This window comes from Sander lucioperca, chromosome 11 (genome assembly GCF_008315115.2).
Source record: "Sander lucioperca isolate FBNREF2018 chromosome 11, SLUC_FBN_1.2, whole genome shotgun sequence".
NCBI classification, from domain to species: Eukaryota; Metazoa; Chordata; class Actinopteri; order Perciformes; family Percidae; genus Sander; species Sander lucioperca.
The window spans coordinates 24,563,888-24,586,387 of record NC_050183.1 but is presented as its reverse complement, the minus strand read 5'-3'; the positions used below and the strand labels follow the sequence as shown (position 1 = coordinate 24,586,387).

The 22,500-nt window shown below is 40.2% G+C and overlaps 3 protein-coding genes across 3 annotated transcripts in view; 2 read left to right on the top strand and 1 right to left on the bottom strand.

The window, feature by feature from the left end:
- Positions 1 to 3,406, top strand: part of LOC116066739 (lymphocyte antigen 75-like) — a 9,526-nt gene extending 6,120 nt beyond the window's left edge. Inside the window, exons 3-5 of the mRNA XM_036007457.1 lie at positions 590 to 826; positions 1,607 to 1,981; positions 3,060 to 3,406. Of these exons, the coding sequence (XP_035863350.1) occupies positions 590 to 826; positions 1,607 to 1,981; positions 3,060 to 3,406 (959 nt within the window). The remainder of the gene's footprint in view (positions 1 to 589; positions 827 to 1,606; positions 1,982 to 3,059) is intronic.
- A 7,196-nt stretch (positions 3,407 to 10,602) lies between these two features.
- Positions 10,603 to 22,500, bottom strand: part of LOC116066737 (C-type mannose receptor 2-like) — a 20,247-nt gene continuing 8,349 nt past the window's right edge. Inside the window, exons 2-4 of the mRNA XM_036007456.1 lie at positions 12,780 to 13,157; positions 11,813 to 12,139; positions 10,603 to 11,491 (exon numbers count right to left, since the gene is read on the bottom strand). Of these exons, the coding sequence (XP_035863349.1) occupies positions 11,145 to 11,491; positions 11,813 to 12,139; positions 12,780 to 13,157 (1,052 nt within the window). The 3' untranslated portion in view covers positions 10,603 to 11,144. The remainder of the gene's footprint in view (positions 11,492 to 11,812; positions 12,140 to 12,779; positions 13,158 to 22,500) is intronic.
- Positions 22,315 to 22,500, top strand: part of apc2 (APC regulator of WNT signaling pathway 2) — a 45,822-nt gene continuing 45,636 nt past the window's right edge. The window contains exon 1 of the mRNA XM_031322891.2: positions 22,315 to 22,347. The gene's annotated coding sequence lies outside the window, so the exon portion shown is untranslated. The remainder of the gene's footprint in view (positions 22,348 to 22,500) is intronic.

The window sequence follows — 22,500 nt, the reverse complement described above, 5'->3', positions numbered from 1 at the left end:
CATTATGGGATGGATCCCTGCAGAGATAAACCTTATTGTTAAAGAGTAAGATCCTTTTAGTTTAACATGAAACAGCCCCGAAATCACCATCACCAAACCCACCAGAGTCCATGTAAATAATCAGGACTTTTAGCGTGTATAGAGCCAGCATATCTCCACATGTAAATGGGTGAATTAAGGGTTTCTTTCAACCAAACCAGAGTGGTGATTGTTGGAACAGTGGAAAGATGAACCAAGATGGCTTTTGATGTTTTTATTTTGTTTCTGTCCACTTTGAATGAAGTGTGTTTTACCATGATAAAAGTCCTGATTATTTACATGGAGTCTGGTGGGTTTAGCGAACATAATTTGACGCTACCATGTTAGCATATGTTAGCATGTTAAATTAAGTCTGGGGGGTTTGGTGATGGTTATTTTGAGGCTGTTTCATGTTAAACAATAAGGATCTTACTCTTTAACATCAGTCACTTAGAAACAAAAACATTATAAAATAGAGTCCAAGTTTAAAAATAAAACAAAGTTACCTTTTAATGAACAGATGCTTGTCTAGCTCTCAGCTCCATCGCTGCAGTTTCTTCTCTGTTATCAGGTCAGTGTTCCTCCATTGGGGGTCAGCTGTGTGACTACCACTTCATTAGATATGAGAAGACCTGGAAAGAAGCCAAGGATTATTGCAAAAAGAACCACACTGACCTGGCCACAGTGTCTAACCAGACAGACATGAAGAGACTCCTTGACTCCACGACTGAACACTATCAAGACGGAGCCTGGATTGGGCTGCAGCGAGACTGGCGCTGGTCTCAGTCAGGGGTGGAGTTCAACGACAGTAAGCGTGAATGGTCTCCAGAACAGCCGGATAATAAAGACAATACTGAATACTGTGTGAGGATGAATGTTGGCAATTGGGATGACATCTCTTGTTCTACACCATATCCTTTTATCTGCTATGACGGTGAGAATATGTGGCGCATAGAGTCTGTTCTCCCCCAAAAAACTCCCCCAGAAGTGGTTTGTTCCAGCATCATTCTGACCTATATTTATGTTTGTAGTGGCGGCGCCCTCTAGTGGCCGTAGTAGTTCTGACTTTTTCTCCCCTCCCCTCCAATCTGACCCACAGGAGAGTTTTGGTCCTCATATCTAAACCAGAGAAGGTAACGGTCACAGTTTTAAACACGTGGTTAACGTTGTGAAGACGTGACTTCACTTCCTGAAGGTTACCATTGTGACCCAGAACCTGACGTAGCTCAGTTTGTTCCCTAAAGTTAAAATAACGCTCTGTTTCCTTTTCTTTTCAAACGGGACATGAACCCCGGTCTCCTGGGTGAAAGTCCCGAGCCTGCCTCCTTACCAGGACATTTGGCGCTCTTCTACTTCCTCACCTTACTTCCTGCTTTGCTCCCGTCAGAACTACTACGGCCACTAGAGGGCGCCGCCACTAGAAACATGAATATAGGTCAGAATGATGCTGGAACAAACCACTGATGGGGGAGTTTTTTAGGGGAGAACAGTCTCTGAATTGATATCACATTATTGTTTTGAAATAAGAATAATGTAGGATTTTATGAGACTAATTAAAAACTAAAAAGTTTATCTGTGTGTTCCACAGAACACAACAAGACCGGCAAAACATTTTATATCAGTGACGATAACAATATGAAGAACTGGACAGAGGCTCAGAGATACTGCAGAGATAATCACACTGACCTGATCAGTGGAGTCAAACAGCTAGAAGACTTCAAGAGACAGCACCAGAATTATGCAACGTGCCAAAAGACTAGTGACACGTGCCCTTTCTGGATCGGCCTGTTCAGAGACTCTGACTGGAGTTGGTCAGATGGGAACAATTTCTCTTTCAGATCCTGGGATAATGCTGAACCTAAGGATAAACAAGACCCTAAGAAGCTATGTGCTATGACTACGTCAAATGGAAATTGGAGCTCTGCTGACTGTAATGAAACCAAACCCTTCTTCTGCTACGACGGTGAGTTTATCAGAAGTCTATCTAACGGTACTGTACATCTACATCTGTTTAATTATTTAATTCATTTATTAGTTTATTATAAGAATTATGGCCGCATGGTATGAGTCAGAATCAGAATCAGCTTTATTGGCCAGGTTTGCGTAGACAAACAAGGAATTTGACTCCAGCTAATCTTTGCTCTCAAGTACAACACTCACTTAACCACTTAAAGAATAAAAAACAGAAATGACAGTAAGAAACATAAGAAAATACTGTTAAGTATACGGTATAACACTGCACTGGAATTTACAAATTTACAAAAAATATACAGTAGCAATTGAAGTATTTCAGTATAGGTCGAGATTTAAGATTTAAGTATAAACATAAATATAAATATAGTGCAAGGCAGTTCGGTGTAACGGTCATATATCTGAGGTTCATCGTTGAATATCTTGATAATGATATAACTCACAATAAATAAACAGATAAAGTGTTCTCAGTTCTGCTAAAATACAACAAACTGCTTGTTAGATTTAAAACAAATGAAAGGAAATAATTTCCAACTTTCTTTTGTTGAACAAATTGGATGTTGAATTGAATATAAAAGGCAACACTAAAAATAGAACAACAGATACATTTTAAAGTGCAGTTTTCTGCTGAGATTTTACTTTCAACTGCATCTTTTAGACCGACTTTACTGTCTTTTAAAAGGCTGTAGCGAGCTCCATTTTAAAGTTAGAAAGAAGATGAAGAAGATAGAAGAATCATTAAAACATAGATGATCTAAGGAATCCATTTAGTTCCACATGCTAACTTGTTGGGAAGGTGGATATATAAAGTTGTAAAAGTTTCTCTAAACATACTAGCCGCATCACTGTCGTGCCAATAATGACGTTAAATCAAACCCTCTCGTGTAATATTGCTTCATCACAAAATATATAATCTAATGTTACAGCTGTTATTTAAACTGTCCTGTTTGTCTCCACGGACGGAGCATTTGGGTCTCCGCCCAAGATTGGCTCCACCACTAATGACTCTGCGTTAATAGCTCGCCCCTGACTGGCTCCGTCCCTGATTGGCTCCCTTTCTCCCCTGACAGATTCAGTGATCCTGATCAAGAAGAACATGACCTGGGTGGACGCGTTATACTACTGCAGAGATCACTATCGCGACCTTGTCTCCATCACCAACCAGGGCGAGCAGCTCTGGGTCCAGGAGAGAGCCAAGACGGCCTCCACTCCCTACGTGTGGCTGGGACTGCGCTACACCTGCACTCTGGACTTCTGGTTCTGGGTCACTGACGAGACGGTCCTCTACAAGAACTGGGGCCCCGACCAGTCTGGGGACGACTGCAACATGTCTGGAGCCATGGACAGAGAGGGAATGCACCAGTGGGTCAAAAAAGACGACGACGAAAACAAGTTTAATTTCATCTGTTCCAAGTAAACACCAGCAGAATGAAACTAAGTACATTTACTCAAGTACTGTACTTTAATAATAATGCTGTTGAGATGAGGTACTTTACTTATTTCTCAAAGTAAATAATATTTCAAGAAAAAAGTCATAATATTTCAAGTAAAAAAGTCATAATATTTTAAGAAGGAAATCATAATATTTCAGGAAGAAAGTTGTAATATGGATCTTTCACTTTACAATTTAACAGTGTGGGATTAATAGTTTTACTTAAAGTGCCCATATTATGAAAAAATCACTTTTCCTGGGATTTGGGGTGTTATTTTGTGTCTCTGGTGACGCATACAAGCTTTGAAAAAACATCCATCTTACCTAGTTACTGAGCATGTGCCACTCCCACCAAAGATGGGAGGAAAGTGAGAGGTCTCACTCTGTAGCTAAAACAGAGAGCTGAACACAGGGTGAAAAGAGGAGCTGCAGCAATGTGCAGTACAACTAAAATATGGTGTTTCTTGAAAATTAAACCATGTAAAGCTATTCTGATACAACCTCTAAATACAATTATGAACCTGAAAATGAGCATAATATGGGCGCTTTAAGTTAAGGATGTGTTTTATTCATTTACTCACTTTGTTTGCAGTGGTGTGACGTTGACATACTGTGTGTCCTTTGGGATTATTGAATGGCATTCTGGGAAATGCAGGAACTTATATCTCAAAGGAAATATTTTAAGAAAAAAAATTGTAATATTTTTGAAAAAATAAATCGTAATATTTTGGGAAAAAGTTGTAATATTTCAAGTAAAAAAAGTCAGAATATTTAAACAAAATAAGTTTTAATATTTTGGGGAAAAATGTTGTAATATTGTGGGAATAAAGTTGTAATATTTTGGGAAAAAAGTCGTAATAAATATTATATTTCAAGTAAAAAAGTTTCAAATGAAAAATGAAATGAAAAAGTCGTAAAATTTTGGGGAAAATGTCGTAATATTTGAAGAAGAAAGTTGTAATATAAATCTTTTAATTTACATTTTAACAGTGTGAGATTAATACTTTTACTGAAGTTAAGGATGTGTTTTACTCATTTACTCACTTTGTTTGCAGTGGTGTGACGTTGACATACTGTGTGTCCTCTGGGATTATTGAATGGCATTCTGGGAAATTTAGGAACTTATATCTCAAAGTAAATATTTCAAGTGAAAAAGTCGTAATATTTTAAGAAAGAAGTCGTCATATTTCTGGAAAAAAAAGTCGTAATATTTCAAGTAAAAAAGTTGTAATATTTTGGGAAAAAATTCATAATATTTCAAGTAAAAAAAGTCATAATATTTTGGGAAAAAAGTAATAAGATTTGGGGAAAAATGTAATATTTTGGGGAAAAAAAGACATAATATTTTGATAAAAAATTCGGAATATTTCAAGTAAAAAAGTCATAATAATATTTTCGTAAGAAGTCATAATATGTCAAGAAAAAAAAGTCAGAATATTTTGTGAAAAAACGTGTAATACAGATGTTTTACTTCACATTTTAAGAGTGTGGGATTAATACTTTTACTGAAGTTAAGGATGTGTTTTATTCATTTACTCACTTTGTTTGCAGTGGTGTGACGTTGACATACTGTGTGTCCTCTGGGATTATTGAATGGCATTCTGGGAAATGTAGGAACTTATATCTCAAAGTAAATATTTCAAGAAAAAAGGTCGTAATATTTTGGGAAAAAAGTTGTAATATTTTGGGAAAAAAGTCAAAATATTTCATGAAAAAAGTTGTAATATTGTCATTATTTAATATTTCATTGGGGGAGAGACTTTCTAACAGCAGATATTAAATTGAGGATGTAATCCTGTAACATGAATGATTACAATTAGTTATTTTCTAAAGTTATTTTATCTTCTTCTTAAAGTGTGAAGTTCTGGTGAATATCTGATGTTATTTTATGTAAACAATGTTTTTGATGATCACATTTTTTCTTGAGTTTTATGTAACCAAAGAATAGTTTTCTCTGAGTCTAAATAAACTGTTAAACCACAGAGTGGTCCTCTCTTTTCACTAACCCAAAATCCTGTTATCACATCATGAAACTGTGTCCATGTGTGTACTGGGTCTATGTGTACTGGGTCTGTGTGTACTGGGTCTCTGTGTATTAGGTCTGTGTGTACAGGGTCTGTGCATACTGGGTCTGTGTGTGTACTGGGTCTGTCTGTGTACTGGATCTGTGTGTACTGGGTCTGTGTATTAGGTCTGTGTGTACGGGGTCTGTGTGTACTGGGTCTCTGTGTGTACTGGGTCTGCGTGTACTGGGTCTGTGTATTAGGTCTGTGTGTACGGGGTCTGTGCGTACTGGGTATCTGTGTGTACTGGGTCTTTGTGTACTAGGTATCTGTGTGTACTGGGTGTATTTAATGTAGAGTCTTTTATCAAGTCCTACATTCGGCCAATACGGTGGGATCAGGGGAGAACTCGCTTGGACGCGTGTTCTGTGTGCCAATAATCAATGTCCAAAATTTGTTTGCATTTCTGTGCTGTGACCCATTTATTTTCCTTAACGGCCTGCTCACCGTCCCACAAGCATTACAGTCCATTTCATTTCATTTCTGGATTAGTTCCATTCATTTCCTTATCAAACTAATCAAAGACACGCAAACCTGAGACGACTGACACGACTGACACGGTGAAAAGCTGTCTGCTTTCCCTGTTTTCCACACACCTGTTTACCTGTGGCTGATTACCTTTATGCCTTCCCAAAGGCAATGCTCCACCCAGTGGTCAAACATAGAACTGCACATTAAATGGCCTAACCAACATGGTAGCCTATATAAACAAAACAAAGTGGTGTAATGGCTCCAACATTGGGTCTGTGTGTACTCGGTCTGTGTGTGTACTGGGTCTGTGTGTACTGGGTCTCTGTGTGTACTGGGTATCTGTGTGTACTGGGTCTCTGTGTGTACTGGGTATCTGTGTGTACTGGGTCTCTGTGTGTACTGGGTATCTGTGTGTACTGGGTCTATGTGAACTAGGTCTGTGTGTACTGTGTCTATGTACTGGGTCTGTATGTACTGGGTCTCTGTGTGTACTGGGTATCTGTGTGTACTGGGTCTATGTGAACTAGGTCTGTGTGTACTGGGTCTATGTACTGGGTCTGTGTGTACTGGGTCTGTGTGTACTGGTTCTATGTGTGTACTAGCTCCTCTTTTTTCAATAAGTGCTTCTTTTAATCCAACATCCACTAGGCTACTTGCTAGTGGCTACAAATAAAGACAGGTAATTATGTTTCTCCCAGAATATATTGAGGCTGAGTGCGCTGAACTGCCTGCAGGGCCCCCTAGTGGCTGCAGGTGCCCCCTAGTGGCTGCAGGTGCCCCCTAGTGGCTGCAGGGCCCCCTAGTGGCTGCAGGTGCCCCCTAGTGGCTGCAGGGCCCCCTAGTGGCTGCAGGTGCTCCCTAGTGGCTGCAGGGCCCCCCTAGTGGCTGCAGGTGCCCCCTAGTGGCTGCAGGGGCCCCTAGTGGATGCAGGGGCCCAATGCATCCATATAGTCCGCCTGTAGGAAGAAGCGGTTCTGCTCGAAGAAGAACTTGTCAGATTTGCCGATTTTGAGACTCAGAAAATCCCCCAGAAGAAGTAGAGTGTTTGTGAATCGGCTGGTTTTAAAAATGTAATCTTAGTTTTGCATTATTTGCTTAACGCTAACATTGATAAGGAACGTGTCATTTTCTAGAGCTCTCCTTTTTAAATTGTCACCTTTTCAGGGCCGTTGTGTGCTTTCTATTACCCGTTTCAAACAGCTTATTTCTGCTCGCGGTTGCATCCTTCAACAAGCACCAGTGACTGAAGTGTACACGGACGCTTTGTTAGTTTTTTTAGCAAGGTGATGCCGTAAGAGGACTCAAAACATGAATACGTCATCATTAACCAGGCTGCACTCTGAGAGTGGGCTGCCTGAATGTAGACAACATTGGGCTGCAAGACAAAATAAATACTGTAAATACAAAGAGTGGGCTGCGAGTGCAGGCGGCCTAGGGACAGCATCTATGATATTCAAATATAATTTCAACACGGCCCTCACAACCAAAAAAACCAGACCGGCCCACTGGGGATTCTCCCGGTGCTCCCAATTAGCCAATCAGGGCCTGATGATACAGATCTGACACGTTGATATTTTAATATTCAAATGACAGCCAGAGTGTATGAAGAGGATGAATAAGGTGTTGAGAGCAGTCTCCGTCGGCACAGAAAGGGAGAAACATCAGAGCAGAGGGAAGCTGTGGACATTCACAAGATGTAAGTTATAAACTCGGCTGGTTGATTTCACATTTTAATATTTGTGTTGTCTTCCCGTCGACCGTGCAACTTTTTATTTTTCTGGCTCTAAATTGACTTCTGTTTTTTCAACGTTGTGGTCGTCTTTTTCGACACTTCTGTCGCTTTTCAGCAAAGTTTTATATACGTTTTTTTGTCACTTCTTACCGATGTTGTTGTCATATTTTTCCTGAGCTTTTCTTTACATTTTTGTTATTTTTTTCAGCGTTATTTCATAAAAATATTTTTCTCCAAATGCTATGAAATTGACTAAAACTCAGAAATGATCGCTCAGCCAGGCGCCCCATGTCTGGACATTTTAACAGGAGTTGTCCGTAGAACGTGATTCACATTTATATTTCTGTTTTTTACATTTCAAATTGCATAATAATTTCCCTGTGTGTGTGTGTGTGTGTGTGTGTCTGCGTTTTGTGTTTGCGTTTGTGTTTGTGTGTGTGTGTGTGTGTGTGTGTGTGTGTGTGTGTCAGCGTATCTTGGGTTAGCCTAACCCTAACCCTAACCCTAACCCATATATGATGGTCAAGACATTTCTTCATTAATTCAGATGTTTAAAGTTGTGTATAAGCTAACAAGGCTATGGTGAATATACCTTATTTTTTTCATACGTCTAGCACCTTTAGAAAGGTTGGTCCCCACAAGTGATGGTGATAATGTTGGTCCTGATAAAACATATAAACCAGTATCTGTGTCTGTGTGTGTGTGTGTGTGTGTGTGTGTGTGTGTGTCTGTGTGTCTCTGTGTCTGTGTGTCTGCGTGTGTGTGTGTGTGTGTGTGTCTGTGTGTCTGCGTGTGTGTGTGTGTGTCTCTGTGTCTGTGTGTCTGCGTGTGTGTGTGTGTGTGTGTGTGTGTGTGTGTGTGTGTGTGTCTGTGTGTCTGTGTGTCTGCATGTGTGTGTGTGTGTGTGTGTGTGTGTGTGTGTGTGTGTGTGTGTGTGTGTGTGTGTGTGTGTGTGTGTGTGTGTATGTGTGTATATCTGTAGGGTTACATTACAGCTTGTTTCTTGCTTTGGACAATTTTTAAAGATATTTGTTCCCATCAGTCACTGAGACACAAACACATGGGAACATAGAGTCAGGTTGAAAATAACCCGTCAGTAACCGGTCATACAGTAACTTGTGTGTTTGTATTAATTTGGCCATGCAGTTACCCCTAAACACTCCTTGATCCTGGCTGTTCTGGGAGGAGGAAATAACCAAAGTAACAACAGGTGAAGTTGTGACTTTAAACTAACGTGTTAAACATTTGAGAATGGAATTACATGTTGGTGTTAAGAAGAAGATGGAAAGTATTGTATTGACAATTGATTTAATTTAATTAGTTGATTAGCTGCTCAGTTAATAATCACCATTTAATAACATTAGCAATCCAACACACAGACCCAGGACACAGAGACCCAGTGTTGGAGCCATTACACCACTTTGTTTTGTTTATATAGGCTACCATGTTGGTTAGGCCATTTAATGTGCAGTTCCATGTTTGACCACTGGGTGGAGCATTGCCTTTGGGAAGGCATGAATTAATCAGCCACAGGTACACAGGTGTGTGGAAAACAGGGAAAGCAGACAGCTTTTCACTGTGTCAGTCGTGTCAGGTTTGCGTGTCTTTGATTTGTTTGATAAGGAAAATGAATGGAACTAATCCAGTAATAAAATGAAATGGACTGTAATGCGTGTGGGACGGTGAGCAGGCAGTTAAGGAAAATAAATGGGTCACAGCACAGAAATGCAAACAAATTGTGGACATTGATTATTGGCACGCAGAACACACGTCCAAGCGAGTTCTCCCCTGATCCCACCGTATTGGCCGAATGTAGGAGTTGATAAAAGACTCTACATTAAATACACCCAGTACACACAGATACCTAGTACAAAGAGACCAAGTACACACAGATACCCAGTACGCACAGACCCAGTACACACAGACCCAGCACACATAGACCCAGTACACAGAGACCTAGTACACATAGACCCAGTACACACAGACCCAGTAACACAGACCCAGTACACACAGACCCAGTACACAGAGACCCAGTACACACAGACCCAGTACACACAGACCCAGTAACACAGACCCAGTACACAGAGACCCAGTACACACAGACCTAGTACACATAGACCCAGTACACACAGACTCAGTACAAACAGACCCAGTACACACAGAGACCCAGTTTCATGATGTGATAACAGGATTTTGGGTTAGTGAAAAGAGAGGACCACTCTGTGGTTTAACAGTTTATTTAGACTCAGAGAAAACTATTCTTTGGTTACATAAAACTCAAGAAAAGATGTGATCATCAGAATCAGATTTTATAAAATATAACCAGCAGATATTCACCAGAACTTCACTCTTTAAGAAGAAGAAAAAATAACAACTTCAGAAAATAACAAATTGTAATCATTCATGTTACAAGATTACTAATATCTGCTGTTAGAAAGTCTCTCCCCCAATGAAATATTAAATAATCAAAATATTACAACTTTTTTCCCTAAAATATTACAACTTTTTTCCCAAAATATTAAGACTTTTTTACTTGAAATATTTCCTTTGAGATATAAGTTCCTACATTTCCCAGAATGCCATTCAATAATCCCAGAGGACACACAGTATGTCAACGTCACACCACTGCAAACAAAGTGAGTAAATGAATAAAATACATCCTTAACTTCAGTAAAAGTATTAATCCCACACTGTTAAAATGTGAAGTAAAAGATCTATATTACAACTTTCTTCTTCAAATATTACGAATTTGTTCCCAAAATTTTACGATTTTTGCCCCAAAATATTACGACTTTTTCATTTCAAGTATTAAGACTTTTTTACTTGAAATATTATTTTTATTTTACTGAAATATAATAAATATTATGATTTTTTTCTTTTTCCCAAAATATTACAACTTTTTTCCCAAAATATTACAACTTTTTCCCCAAAATATTACGACTTTTTCTTAAAATACTACAAATTTTGTCCCAAAATATTACTTTTTTTCTTGAAATATTACGAATTTTTACGAAAATATTATTATGATTTTCTTTACTTGAAATATTACAACTTGTTTCTGGAAATATTAAAACTTTTTTCCCCGAAATATAACGACTTTTTTATTTGAAATATTTACTTTGAGATATAAGTTCCTCCATTTCCCAGAATGCCATTCAATAATCCCAGAGGACACACAGTATGTCAACGTCACACCACTGCAAACAAAGTGAGTAAATGAATAAAACACATCCTTAACTTCAGTAAAAGTATTAATCCCACACTGTTAAAATGTAAAGTTAAAGATCTATATTACAACTTTCTTCCTAAAATATCATGATTTCCTTCTTAAAATATTACGACTTTTTTACTTGAAATGTTATTTACCTTGAGAAATAAGTAAAGTACCTCATCTCAACAGCATTATTACTAAAGTACAGTACTTGAGTAAATGTACTTAGTTTCATTCTGCAGGTTTTTACTTGGAACAGATGAAATTAAACTTGTAGTTGTCGTCGATCATTTTGACCCACTGGTGCGTTCCATTTCTGTCCATGGCTCCAGACACGTTGCAGTCGTCCCCAGACTGGTCGGGGTCCAAGTTGGTGTAGAGGACCGTCTCGTCAGTGACCCAGAACCAGAAGTCCAGAGTGCAGGTGTAGCGCAGTCCCAGCCACACGTAGGGAGTGGAGGCCATCTTGGCTCTCTCCTGGACCCAGAGCTGCTCGTCCTGGTTGGTGATGGAGACAAGATCACGATAGTGATCTCTGCAGTAGTATAACGCGTCCACCCAGGTCATGTTCTTCTTGATCAGGATCACTGAATCTGTCAGAGGAGAAGGGGAGTCAATCAGGGGCAGAGACCCAAATGCTCCGTCCGTGGAGACAAACACAGGAGAGTTTAAATAACAGCTGTAACATTAGATTATATATTTTGTGATGAAGCAATATTACACGAGAGGGTTTGATTTAACGTCATTATTGGCACGACAGTGATGCGGCTAGTATGTTTAGAGAAACTTTTACAACTTTATGATCCTGACTCATACCGTGCGGCCATAATTCTTATAATAAACAAATAAATAAAGTAAATCATTAAACAGATGTAGATGTACAGTACCATTAGATAGACTTCTGATAAACTCACCGTCGTAGCAGAAGAAGGGTTTTTTATTATTACAGTCATCAGAGCTCCATTTTCCATCTGACGTAGTCATAGCACATGTCTTCTTAGGTTCATCTTTATCCCAGGATCTGAAAGAGAAACTGCTCCCATCTGACCAACTCCAGTAAGAGTCTCTGAACAGGCCGATCCAGAAAGCTTCTGCATCTTTCCGGCGCTGTGTCTTGAAGTCTTCTAGCTGTTTGACTCCACTGATCAGGTCAGTGTAATTATCTCTGCAGTAGCTCTGAGCCTCTGTCCAGTTCATCTCAGAGGTACTGATATGAAATGTTTCGCCAGATGAGTTGTCTACTGTGGAACACACAAACTTTTTGTTTTTATTTAGTCTCATAAAATCCTACATTATTCTTATTTCAAAACAATAATGTGATATCAATTCAGAGACTGTCCTCCCCTAAAAAACTCCCCCAGAAGTGGTTTGTTCCAGCATCATTCTGACCTATATTCATGTTTCTAGTGGCGGCGCCCTCTAGTGGCCGTAGTAGTTCTGACGGGAGCAAAGCAGGAAGTAAGTTGAGGAAGTAGAGGAACCCCAAATGTCCTGGTAAGGAGGCAGGTTGGGGGGGGGGGGACTTCCACCCAGGAGACCGGGGTTCATGTCCCGTTAGAAAAGAAAAGGAAACAGAGAGGTTTTTAACTTTAAGGAACAAACGGAGCTACGTCACCTTCTGAATCACCATGGTAACCTTCAGAAAGTGAAGTTACGTCTTCACAACGTTAACGACGTATTTAAAACTGCGACAGTTACCTTCTCTGGTTGAGATATGAGGACCAAAACTCTCCTGTGGGTCAGATTAGAGGGGGGGGGGGTCAGAACTACGACGACCACTAGAGGGCGCGGCCACTAGAAACATAAATATGATGCTGGAACAAACCACTTCTGGGGGAGTTTTTTAGGGGAGAACAGACTCTATGCGCCACATATTCTCACCATCATAGCAGATACATTTATATTTTGCAGAACAATGGTCATCATCCCATGTGCCATCATGCATCCTCACACAGATCTCCTGATCGTCTACATTATCCGGCTGTTTGTCAGACCATTCACTCTCGGTTACGTTGAACTTCACCCCTGGCAGAGACCAGCGCCACACGATGTTTGGTGTGTTTTCTTGCAGCCCAATCCAGGCTTTGTATGGAGGCTTTGCAGTCGTGGAGCTGCGGAGTCTCTTCATGTCTGTCTGGTTAGACACTGTGGCCAGGTCAGTGTGGTTCTTTCTGCAATACTTCTGGGCTTCTTCCCAGGTCTTCTCATATCTAATGAAGTGGTAGTCACACAGCTGACCCCCAATGGAGGAACACTGACCTGATAACAGAGAAGAAACTGCAGCGATGGAGCTGAGAGCTAGACAAATATGCTAGACTTACATGTCTAAGTGACTGATGTTAAAGAGTAAAATCCTTTTAGTTTAACATGAAACAGCCCCAAAATCACCATCGCCAAACCCACCAGACTTAATTTTTTAACATTATAGCATATCCTATAATGCTAATACATGCTAACTAAAAAATGTATATGCAAAAATGTGGTCCAGTAATAGAAACAAAATAAAAAAGTTCCTTTTTTAAAGCAGCCATATTATGCTCATTTTCAGGTTCATAATTGTATTTTAAGGTTGTACCAGAATAGGTTTACATGGTTTAATTTTCTAAAAAACACCATATTGTTGTTGTACTGCACCGCTCTCTCTCACTGCTGCAGATCCTCTTTTCACCTGGTCTCTGTTTTAGCTACAGAGTGAGACCTCTTTTCTTCTTCTTCTTCTGTACTATCTTTGATTGCACTGCACATGCTCAGTAGCTCAGATGTAGATCATGTCAGCTAGCTAGCTCCATAGACAGTAAAAGAAAGGCTGTTTCTACAACTTCAGTCAGTTACAAGGCAGGATTAGCTGGGAGACTTCTAAATGAGGGCGCACATGGAAGTAGTTCTTTTGTAGATTATGGTGAACTTGTGTGTGTTGTAGCAGTGCTTTGCTACTGAGAACGAGGTAGCATGCTAGCGTTAGCTTCACCCTGTTAGATGATAATAAACAGTTATTTTTGGTATGAAATCAGGATTATTTCACATGATTACTCACTGACTTTTGGAAAAGATGTTGCCTTTACTGAAGTTACTACACACACAAACACACACACACACACACACACACACACACACACACACACACACACACACACACAGAGACACATACAGAGACACACACAATGACACACAGAGACACACACACACACACACACACACACACATACAGAGACACACACAGACTCACACACACACACAGAAACAGAGTCAACACTACAATATTGCTGCGGTATCGACATCTTGGTATTTGTTCAAAAGTATTTGTTCAATAAAATGACTACATGACTAATATTAGAGTAATGTATGTTGATGGATAATCACAGACTGCTGTATGTCAAAGTTTATTCCGAACACTGTTTAGAAACCGTTTACATATTTTTCAAATGCTATAAAATTGAAGAAAACACTCATGTGATCATTAATTGTACTTGTGAAGAGCGTTGTAGGGAACCATCCATGTTATTTTTGGGTCGTTTGGTTAAAAAGAAACCCATATTTATATATATATATAACATCGCCCAGCCCTAACACACACACACACACACACACACACACACACACACACACACACACACACACACACACACACACACACACACACCCACACACACACACACACACACACACACACACACACACACACACACACACACACACAAACAGACACACACACACACAGACACAGACACACAAGAGTCAACAGTGTAACACCTTGAAATGTGACATTATCATTCATACGTTTCCTGTTGGGGACTTTTTGAATTCATGTTAAAGGAAATAATATGAAAATGATATTAATATGTTGGAGGAGTGAGGAGGAAACAGACAGAAGAACAGCCTGTCTTTATGTTTAGGGATACAGTTTATAACCCAGTCCCTCAGGATGCAAATCAAAGATTTAACTATTCATCACATTCAGCTGCAAAGTAAAGGGTAACTTTGGGTTATTTCAACCTGGACTCTATGTTCACACACACACACACACACACACACACACACACACACACACACACACACACACACACACACACACACACACACACACAAACAGACACACAAACACACACACACACACACTCACACAGACACACACAGACAAACACACACACACACACACACAAACAGACAGACAGACAGACACACACACACACACACACACACGCACACACACACACACACACATACAGACACAAACATAAACACACACATACACAAACGCAGATGCAGACGCACACACACACACACACACACACACACACACACACACACACACACACACACACACACACACACACACACACACACACACACACACACACACAGCCACACACAGACACACACAGACACACCCAACCATGAACTTGTTGTCCTCTCAGGTCAATATCAGGTCCCTTTTTGTTGACTGTTAACTCTTTCCCCCACTACCACCAGTACTGTATACGCGCCACTCACCAACTTATTACCACTACTGTTACACTTATTTTTGGAATTCATGGTGAATAAACCTCTTTTAAAGGAAGTTATACAACATTTTTGAGTCAAAAAAGCAGAACTTATGAATTATTTTGACTAATATTAGAGTAATGTATGTTGATGGATAATCACAGACTGCTGTATGTCAAAGTTTATTCCGAACACTGTTTAGAAACCGTTTACATATTTTTCAAATGCTATAAAATTGAAGAAAACACTCATGTGATCATTAATTGTACTTGTGAAGAGCGTTGTAGGGAACCATCCATGTTATTTTTGGGTCATTTGGTTAAAAAGAAACCCATATTTCTGATAAAGACATTTTGATAACGCGTCAAATTTGACCCAACGACAACAGCAGGGTTAAATATTGAGAAATAAAAAGAGTTTGAAGGAAAACTGGAAACCTTATCATTATATAAATCAGATTTTACATGCAGTATTACGTTGAATACAATCCCTCTTCTGCAAATCCACACAAACATTAAAATGTGAAATCAAACAGCCGAGTTTATAACTTACATCTTGTGAATGTCCACAGCTTCCCTCTGCTCTGACGTTTCTCCCTTTCTGTGCCGACGGAGACTGCTCTCAACACCTTATTGATCCTGTTAATAATTAAACTCTGGCCGTCATTTCGTTGTCGTCATTTGAATATTAAAATATCAACGTGTCACACCTGTATCATTGCCTGGAAACTTCCATTTGAGGTGATGCTATATATATATTTTAGTCAAGTTAAGATTAAAAAACATACACGTCCACTAAAAGTTCTGTTGTTGCCGCTGATTAGATAGACAGTCGCGTTTTCGTATACAGGCGGCCGCCGTCTTGGGAGTTACTGTCTTTGTTAGTTTGTAAGTTTATTTGATTAGGACAATGCACATTAATCAACATTTCTGTAAATGCGCCAGTGTTAGCCAGTCGGTAAATTTTCAACTCTAGTCCTAATTACCTATTATTTCTAAACTATCTTTTTAATAAACTGTCTTCTCTCAATGCTTCGGTTAACATGTACAGACCCTCGTTATGCTACCGTTGAAGTGTGGTGATATTTTGAGCCTTTTTAGTGGTATAAATAGGATTTGTTTTTACTTTCCCTGTGCCCTGAATACTAGTCAGTACTTCCAGAAAAATGTGGAGTTTTTTTGTGATTGTTGGGGGCAAAAATCCTTGATTATGCGGCACGTTTTCTTAAAAAATGCGATGGAATATGCGGGATATTTATGCAATTTTATGCGATGAAATTGCGCGAACTTGCAAAAATTGCGGTTCCATCACGGCTTCATTGCAGGGTTTGCAGCTTTGCGATGATGTTCACGTCGCGTAATTACGTCACTTCATAACGTTCCCATGGCAACAGGGGGAAATGGCTGCATTCCCACTGCACACAGAGACACACACACACACACACACACACACACACACACACAGACACACACACACAGACACACACACACACACACACACAGACACAATGACACACACACACAGACACGTCAACAGTGTAACACCTTGAACTGTGACATTTGCACTCATTCGTTTCCTGTTGGACTTTGTGAATTTGTGTTAAAATAATGTTAGAGTAAATAATATGAAAATTATATTCAAATGTTGGCGGAGTGAGAAACAGACAGAAGAACAGCCTGTCTTTATGTTTAGGGATACAGTTTATAACCCAGTCCCTCAGGATGCAAATCAGAGATTTAACTGACAGTGTGTGACAACATTATGGGATGGATCTCTACAGAGATAGACCTTTTAATTAAAGAGTAAGATCCTTTTAGTTTAACATGAAACAGCCCAGAAATCACCATCACCAAACTACACCAGACTCCATGTAAATAATCAGGACTTTTAGCGTGTATAGAACCAGCATATTTCCACCAGACTCCATGTAAATAATCAGGACTTTACGTCACTTCATAACGTTCCCATGGCAACAGGGGAAAATGGCTGCTCTTGTGTGAAGTAAACGCAACATTTTTCAACTTTCTGCTAAGATATATGTGACTTTTTTGCAACGAAAATCGGGGATTATGAAATCATGCAAGCCCCGCATATTTTGCACGGAAATCGGCAATTTATGCGGCGAAAGTGCGGCGTATTTTAAAAAATGCGGCCCCTCATAAACATGCAGACTTTGGCTGATTATGCATTGAATTATGCAATCGCATAATCGCGTTTTTGTGGAGGGACTGACTAGTGTTGTAAGCTAATCAGCGGTCCACGCTAGCTTGTTTCAAGCTACAAACACATTGGATTAGCATGAAAACACGTCCCAGAGAGCGATCAAGTGGGTACACATCTGTTGTTAACCCCTAGGTTGGTTTTGTGCCGGAATTGTCCTTTAAAGCAGAGCCAGAGTTTGTTATAAATGTGGTGTTGCTCCGTTATTTCTGAGAGCAAGTTTCAATCAGAAATTCTGTCCAACAGATCAGCGACCGTTTCTACGGTGTGACATTTGTGAGTGTATTATTGCATTATTGCATGTCTCATATAATCTTCTCACTTACAGTTTTAGTCAACACAAATCCCTAAAAAAAAGTCAGCCAAAAAATTACTTAACCATCATAAAGTGTATAGCAAATCATGCAAAACAAAGATTACATTTTTAAAAGCAGGCTACCACCAAGATTGCAAAAGGGCGGAAGTTTTCCGGTAAATTTCCGGAAACTTTCCATGGAGAGATTAGCTGGGGAATTTTGGATTTTGGATCTAGCATGCTAGCACTAGCATGCTAGCTCATTCTGATTGGCAAAACACTGCTACAACACACACAAGTTCACCCTAATCTACAAAATTAATTGTATAGAGCTACTTCCATGTCCCTGTTCTGCAGGTATTCCACACAAAGTTGGAAGTGCGCCCTCGTTTAGAAGAAGTCTCCCGGCTAATCCTGCCTTGTACTACTGATGTTGGAGAATCAGCTAGCTAGCTCATGTAGTCCTTACCTAGCTACTGATCATGTGGTCTTACCTAGCTACTGAGCATGTGATCTTACCTAGCTACTGATCATGTGATCTTACCTAGCTACTGATCATGTGATCTTACCTAGCTACTGAGCATGTGCGACTGCCAACAAAGATGTTACAGCAGTGAGAGGTCTCACTCTGTAGCTAAAACAGAGACCTGAACACAGGGTGAAAAGAGGAGCTGCAGCAATGGGCAGTACAACTAAAATATGGTGTTTTTTGATAAGTAAACCATGTAAACCTATTCTGGTACAACCTCAAAATACAATTATGAACCTGAAAATGAGCGTAATATGGCCACTTTAAAAATATTTAGTTTATTCCCATTAATTTCCGTTATTTCCGCCTGAATATTAATTAATATTGTTTGTTTTGTTTAGTCTGAGGACAAATCGCCACTACAGACTACATATAAAGACATAATATGTCATCATGTATGCTTCTACTTTTTTGTTTTTCTGACTTCCTTTCAAAACAAAGAAGGGAAGCAACCCCAAAATATCTAAAACTGTCAAAAAGACACTTGAGACTCGACTTTAAATTGACTCTGCATCAATAATTGATTGGTTGTTGTCACATGGTGCATTAGGAGACAGCGTGGGTGGTAATAACCTGGTGTACCTGATGTCACAACAACGTCTCATGGCAGTTTGTGTAAATGTCACGTTATTTTTAATCTATTGATACGTGTTCACGGGGACGTTTTTCTCGTTTTTTACGTGTAAATGTCACGTTATTTTCTCGGGGAAAGGACGGCAGGAGATGGCTGAAAATGACGCTCCATAAGCTGGGAGGCGGCCGCGAGGCGGCCCGCTGGGGACGCACCACAATAACAGGATGGTGGAGGTTGGGTTTAGGAGAAACCCTACGGGGAAAGGGCGCCTTACACGCCAGGAGACTGCGGCGGGGGGCGGGGGACGCGCCACAATAACACGCGGGACAAAACGCCCGCGATCCCCGGGAAACAAAGCACCACGTGCAGGACAAAGCGCCACACGCGGGACGCCATCCCCGGGAAACCAACACAAACACGCGGATTTTCGGCTCTTTATACTACTCCCTACCATTTTCGTGCTGTGGCCACGAAAAAAAACGAGAAAAACGTCCCCGTGAACACGTATCAATAGATTAAAATAACGTCACATTTACACGAACTGCCGTGAGACCGGGCTGGATGTCATGAATGTCTGCTGCTGTTGATCTGTGATCTTTTGTATATGTTAGTTTCCGTAGGCCTATTTATTCTCTTTATCATCATTTTGTTAACCTTATTTTCCTGTTTTTTTGTGTGTAAGTGACTGATGGGAAAAACAATCTTTTGAAACTGGTCCAGTATTGAGTAAGATCCTTTCTGTTTAACCAGAAACAGCTCTGTAGTCGCTAGCGCTAAACCCACCAGACTCCATTTAAAAAAACAATACTTTTAGTGTGTATAGAGCCAGCATGTTTTAACATGTAAATCTGTAAACTATGTGTTTATTTCAACCACAACTAGAGTTGTGATGGTTGGGAAAGTGGAAAGACGACCCAAAACGTCTTTTCATAATTTTATTTTGTTTCTGTCCACTTTGAATGAAGTGTATTTTACGATGCTTAAATTACTGTTTATTTACATGGAGTCTGGTGGGTTTAGCGAACGCAATTTCGCGGATATTTACCTAACGCAAACCCATCTTACTCTTTAACTAAAAGGTTAATCTCTGTAGGGATCCTTTCATAATGCTGTCAGACACTTAGAATAATAGTCTGAGCCTGTCAGCAGCAGAAACATGGGAACAAAGGGTCCAGGTTGACCATAAACGAAGTTACCCATTAATGTTTTATATGTTTGTTTAGGTAGGCATCATCCAGTGTAATTTACTTTGGCAATAAGTCTGTCTGTGTGTGTGTGTGTGTGTGTGTGTGTGTGTGTGTGTGTGTGTGTTTTCTGTATGTGTGTGTGTGTGTGTGTGTGTGTGTATGTCTGTGTGTGTGTGTGTGTGTGTGTGTGTGTGTGTGTGTGTGTGTGTGTGTGTGTGTGTGTGTGTGTGTGTATGTCTGTGTGTGTGTGTGTGTGTGTGTGTGTGTGTGTGTGTGTTTTCTGTATGTGTGTGTGTGTGTGTGTGTGTGTGTGTGTGTGTGTGTCTGTCTGTGTGTGTGTGTGTGTGTGTGTGTGTGTCTGTCTGTGTGTGTGTGTGTGTGTGTTCTGTGTGTGTATGTCTGTGTGTCTGTGTGTGTGTGTGTGTGTGTGTGTGTGTGTGTGTGTGCGTGTGCATGTGCGTGTGTGTCTGTCGGCGTGTCTGTGTGTGTGTGTGTGTGTGTTTTCTGTATGTGTGTGTGTGTGTGTGTGTGTGTCTGTCTGTGTGTCTGTGTGTGTGTGTGTGTGTGTGTGTGTGTGTGTGTGTCTGTCTGTCTGTGTGTCTGTGTGTGTGTGTGTGTGTGTATGTCTGTGTGTGTGTGTGTGTGTGTGTGTGTGTGTGTGTGTGTGTCTGTGTGTGTGTGTGTGTGTGTGTCTGTGTGTGTGTCTGTGTGTGTGTGTGTGTGTGTGTGTGTGTGTGTGTGTGTGTGTGTGTGTGTATGTCTGTGTGTGTGTGTGTGTGTGTCTGTGTGTGTGTGTGTGTGTGTGTGTGTGTGTGTGTGTGTGTGTGTGTTCTGTGTGTGTATGTCTGTGTGTGTGTGTGTGTGTGTGTGTGTGTGTGTGTGTGTGTGTGTGTGTGTGTGTGTGTGTGTGTGTGTGTGTGTGTGTGTGTGTGTGTGTGTGTGTGTGTGTGTGTGTTATCACTCTGTTACCTCCAACTGTGCAATATGTCATATCTATTCATATGTATATCTGTGTTTATACTGTCTGGTTATATAAGGGTGTTTTTAAATAATTTTTTTAATAATATTTTTATTATTATTATTATAACAAATTCTATTTTTTCTATTTCTTATACTTTATGTAGGCTATATTATTTTCTCCTATGTCTACTTAATGTGTATTTGTGCTATTCTGATGTGTGTATTCTTTTAAGCTGCTGTAGGCTAGCACAGGAATTTCCCAAGTGTGGTATTAATAAAGTCTATTTTATCTTACTAGATGTAGCCAATATTTAATTTCTTGTTTTTGAATAATAGGAATTGGCCTAATTCAGCTCTGCAGGTGTTGTTGCTAGTTTTCCTGTAGGATGCTTTTGCAGAACTCTAGATGCAGGATTTCAACTGAGTTTTTGTCCAAATGGTCCGAATTCTGGTAGGAAACACGAGCCCAAACCTCACTACCATACATATATATATATATATACTATATATATACAGTATATAGGCTATACTGTCAGTATCTATGTCTAAACCATAGAGGAGACATTGGTTCTGGTACAAATTCAAATCAGTTGAGCCAGATTCAAATTAGATTTGTAATGTAGAATTGACTTTTTATTGCACAGACTGCCCTGCGTGCTTTTCTTTCTCTCTCAGTAACATTATTGCTCTCTCTATCCCCTCTTTTTAAACATAAAAACATCCGCCAAACTGCGTTCGCTAAACCCACCAGACTCCATGTAAATAAACAGCCATTTAAGCATCGTAAAATACACTTCATTCAAAGTCGACAGAAACAGAATTAAACTATGAAAAAGCCGTTTTTGGTCGTCTTTCCACTTTTACAACAATCAAAACTCTAGTTTCGGTTGAAATAAACACATAGTTTACAGATTTACATGTGGAAATATGCTGGCTCTATACACGCTAAAAGTGCTGATTATTTACATGGAGTCTGGTGGGTTTAGCGCTAGCGACTTCGGAGCTCTCTCTCCCTCTCCCCCCTCCCTCTCTGTCTCTCTCCCCCCGCCCTCTCTCTCTCTCCCCCTCCCTCTCTCTCTCTCTCCCCCCCCTCTCCTCTCCCTCTCTCCCTCTCTCTCTCTCTCTCCCTCTCTCTCTCTCTCTCTCTCTCTCTCTCTCTCTCTCTCTCTCTGTCAGTGATCTTCAGCTCGCATCATGATGAGGTAAGAACGGACCGCTCCTTATTTTTCTGCCTTTAACGCGCATTTATCTCGCATTGTATGTAGAATATCTGCATGTAGGCTAGATATTTAACCCGTGTAAAAGCGTGCATGCATGCAGACAGCCCAACCCGGCCTGGCCCGGCCCGGCTCGGC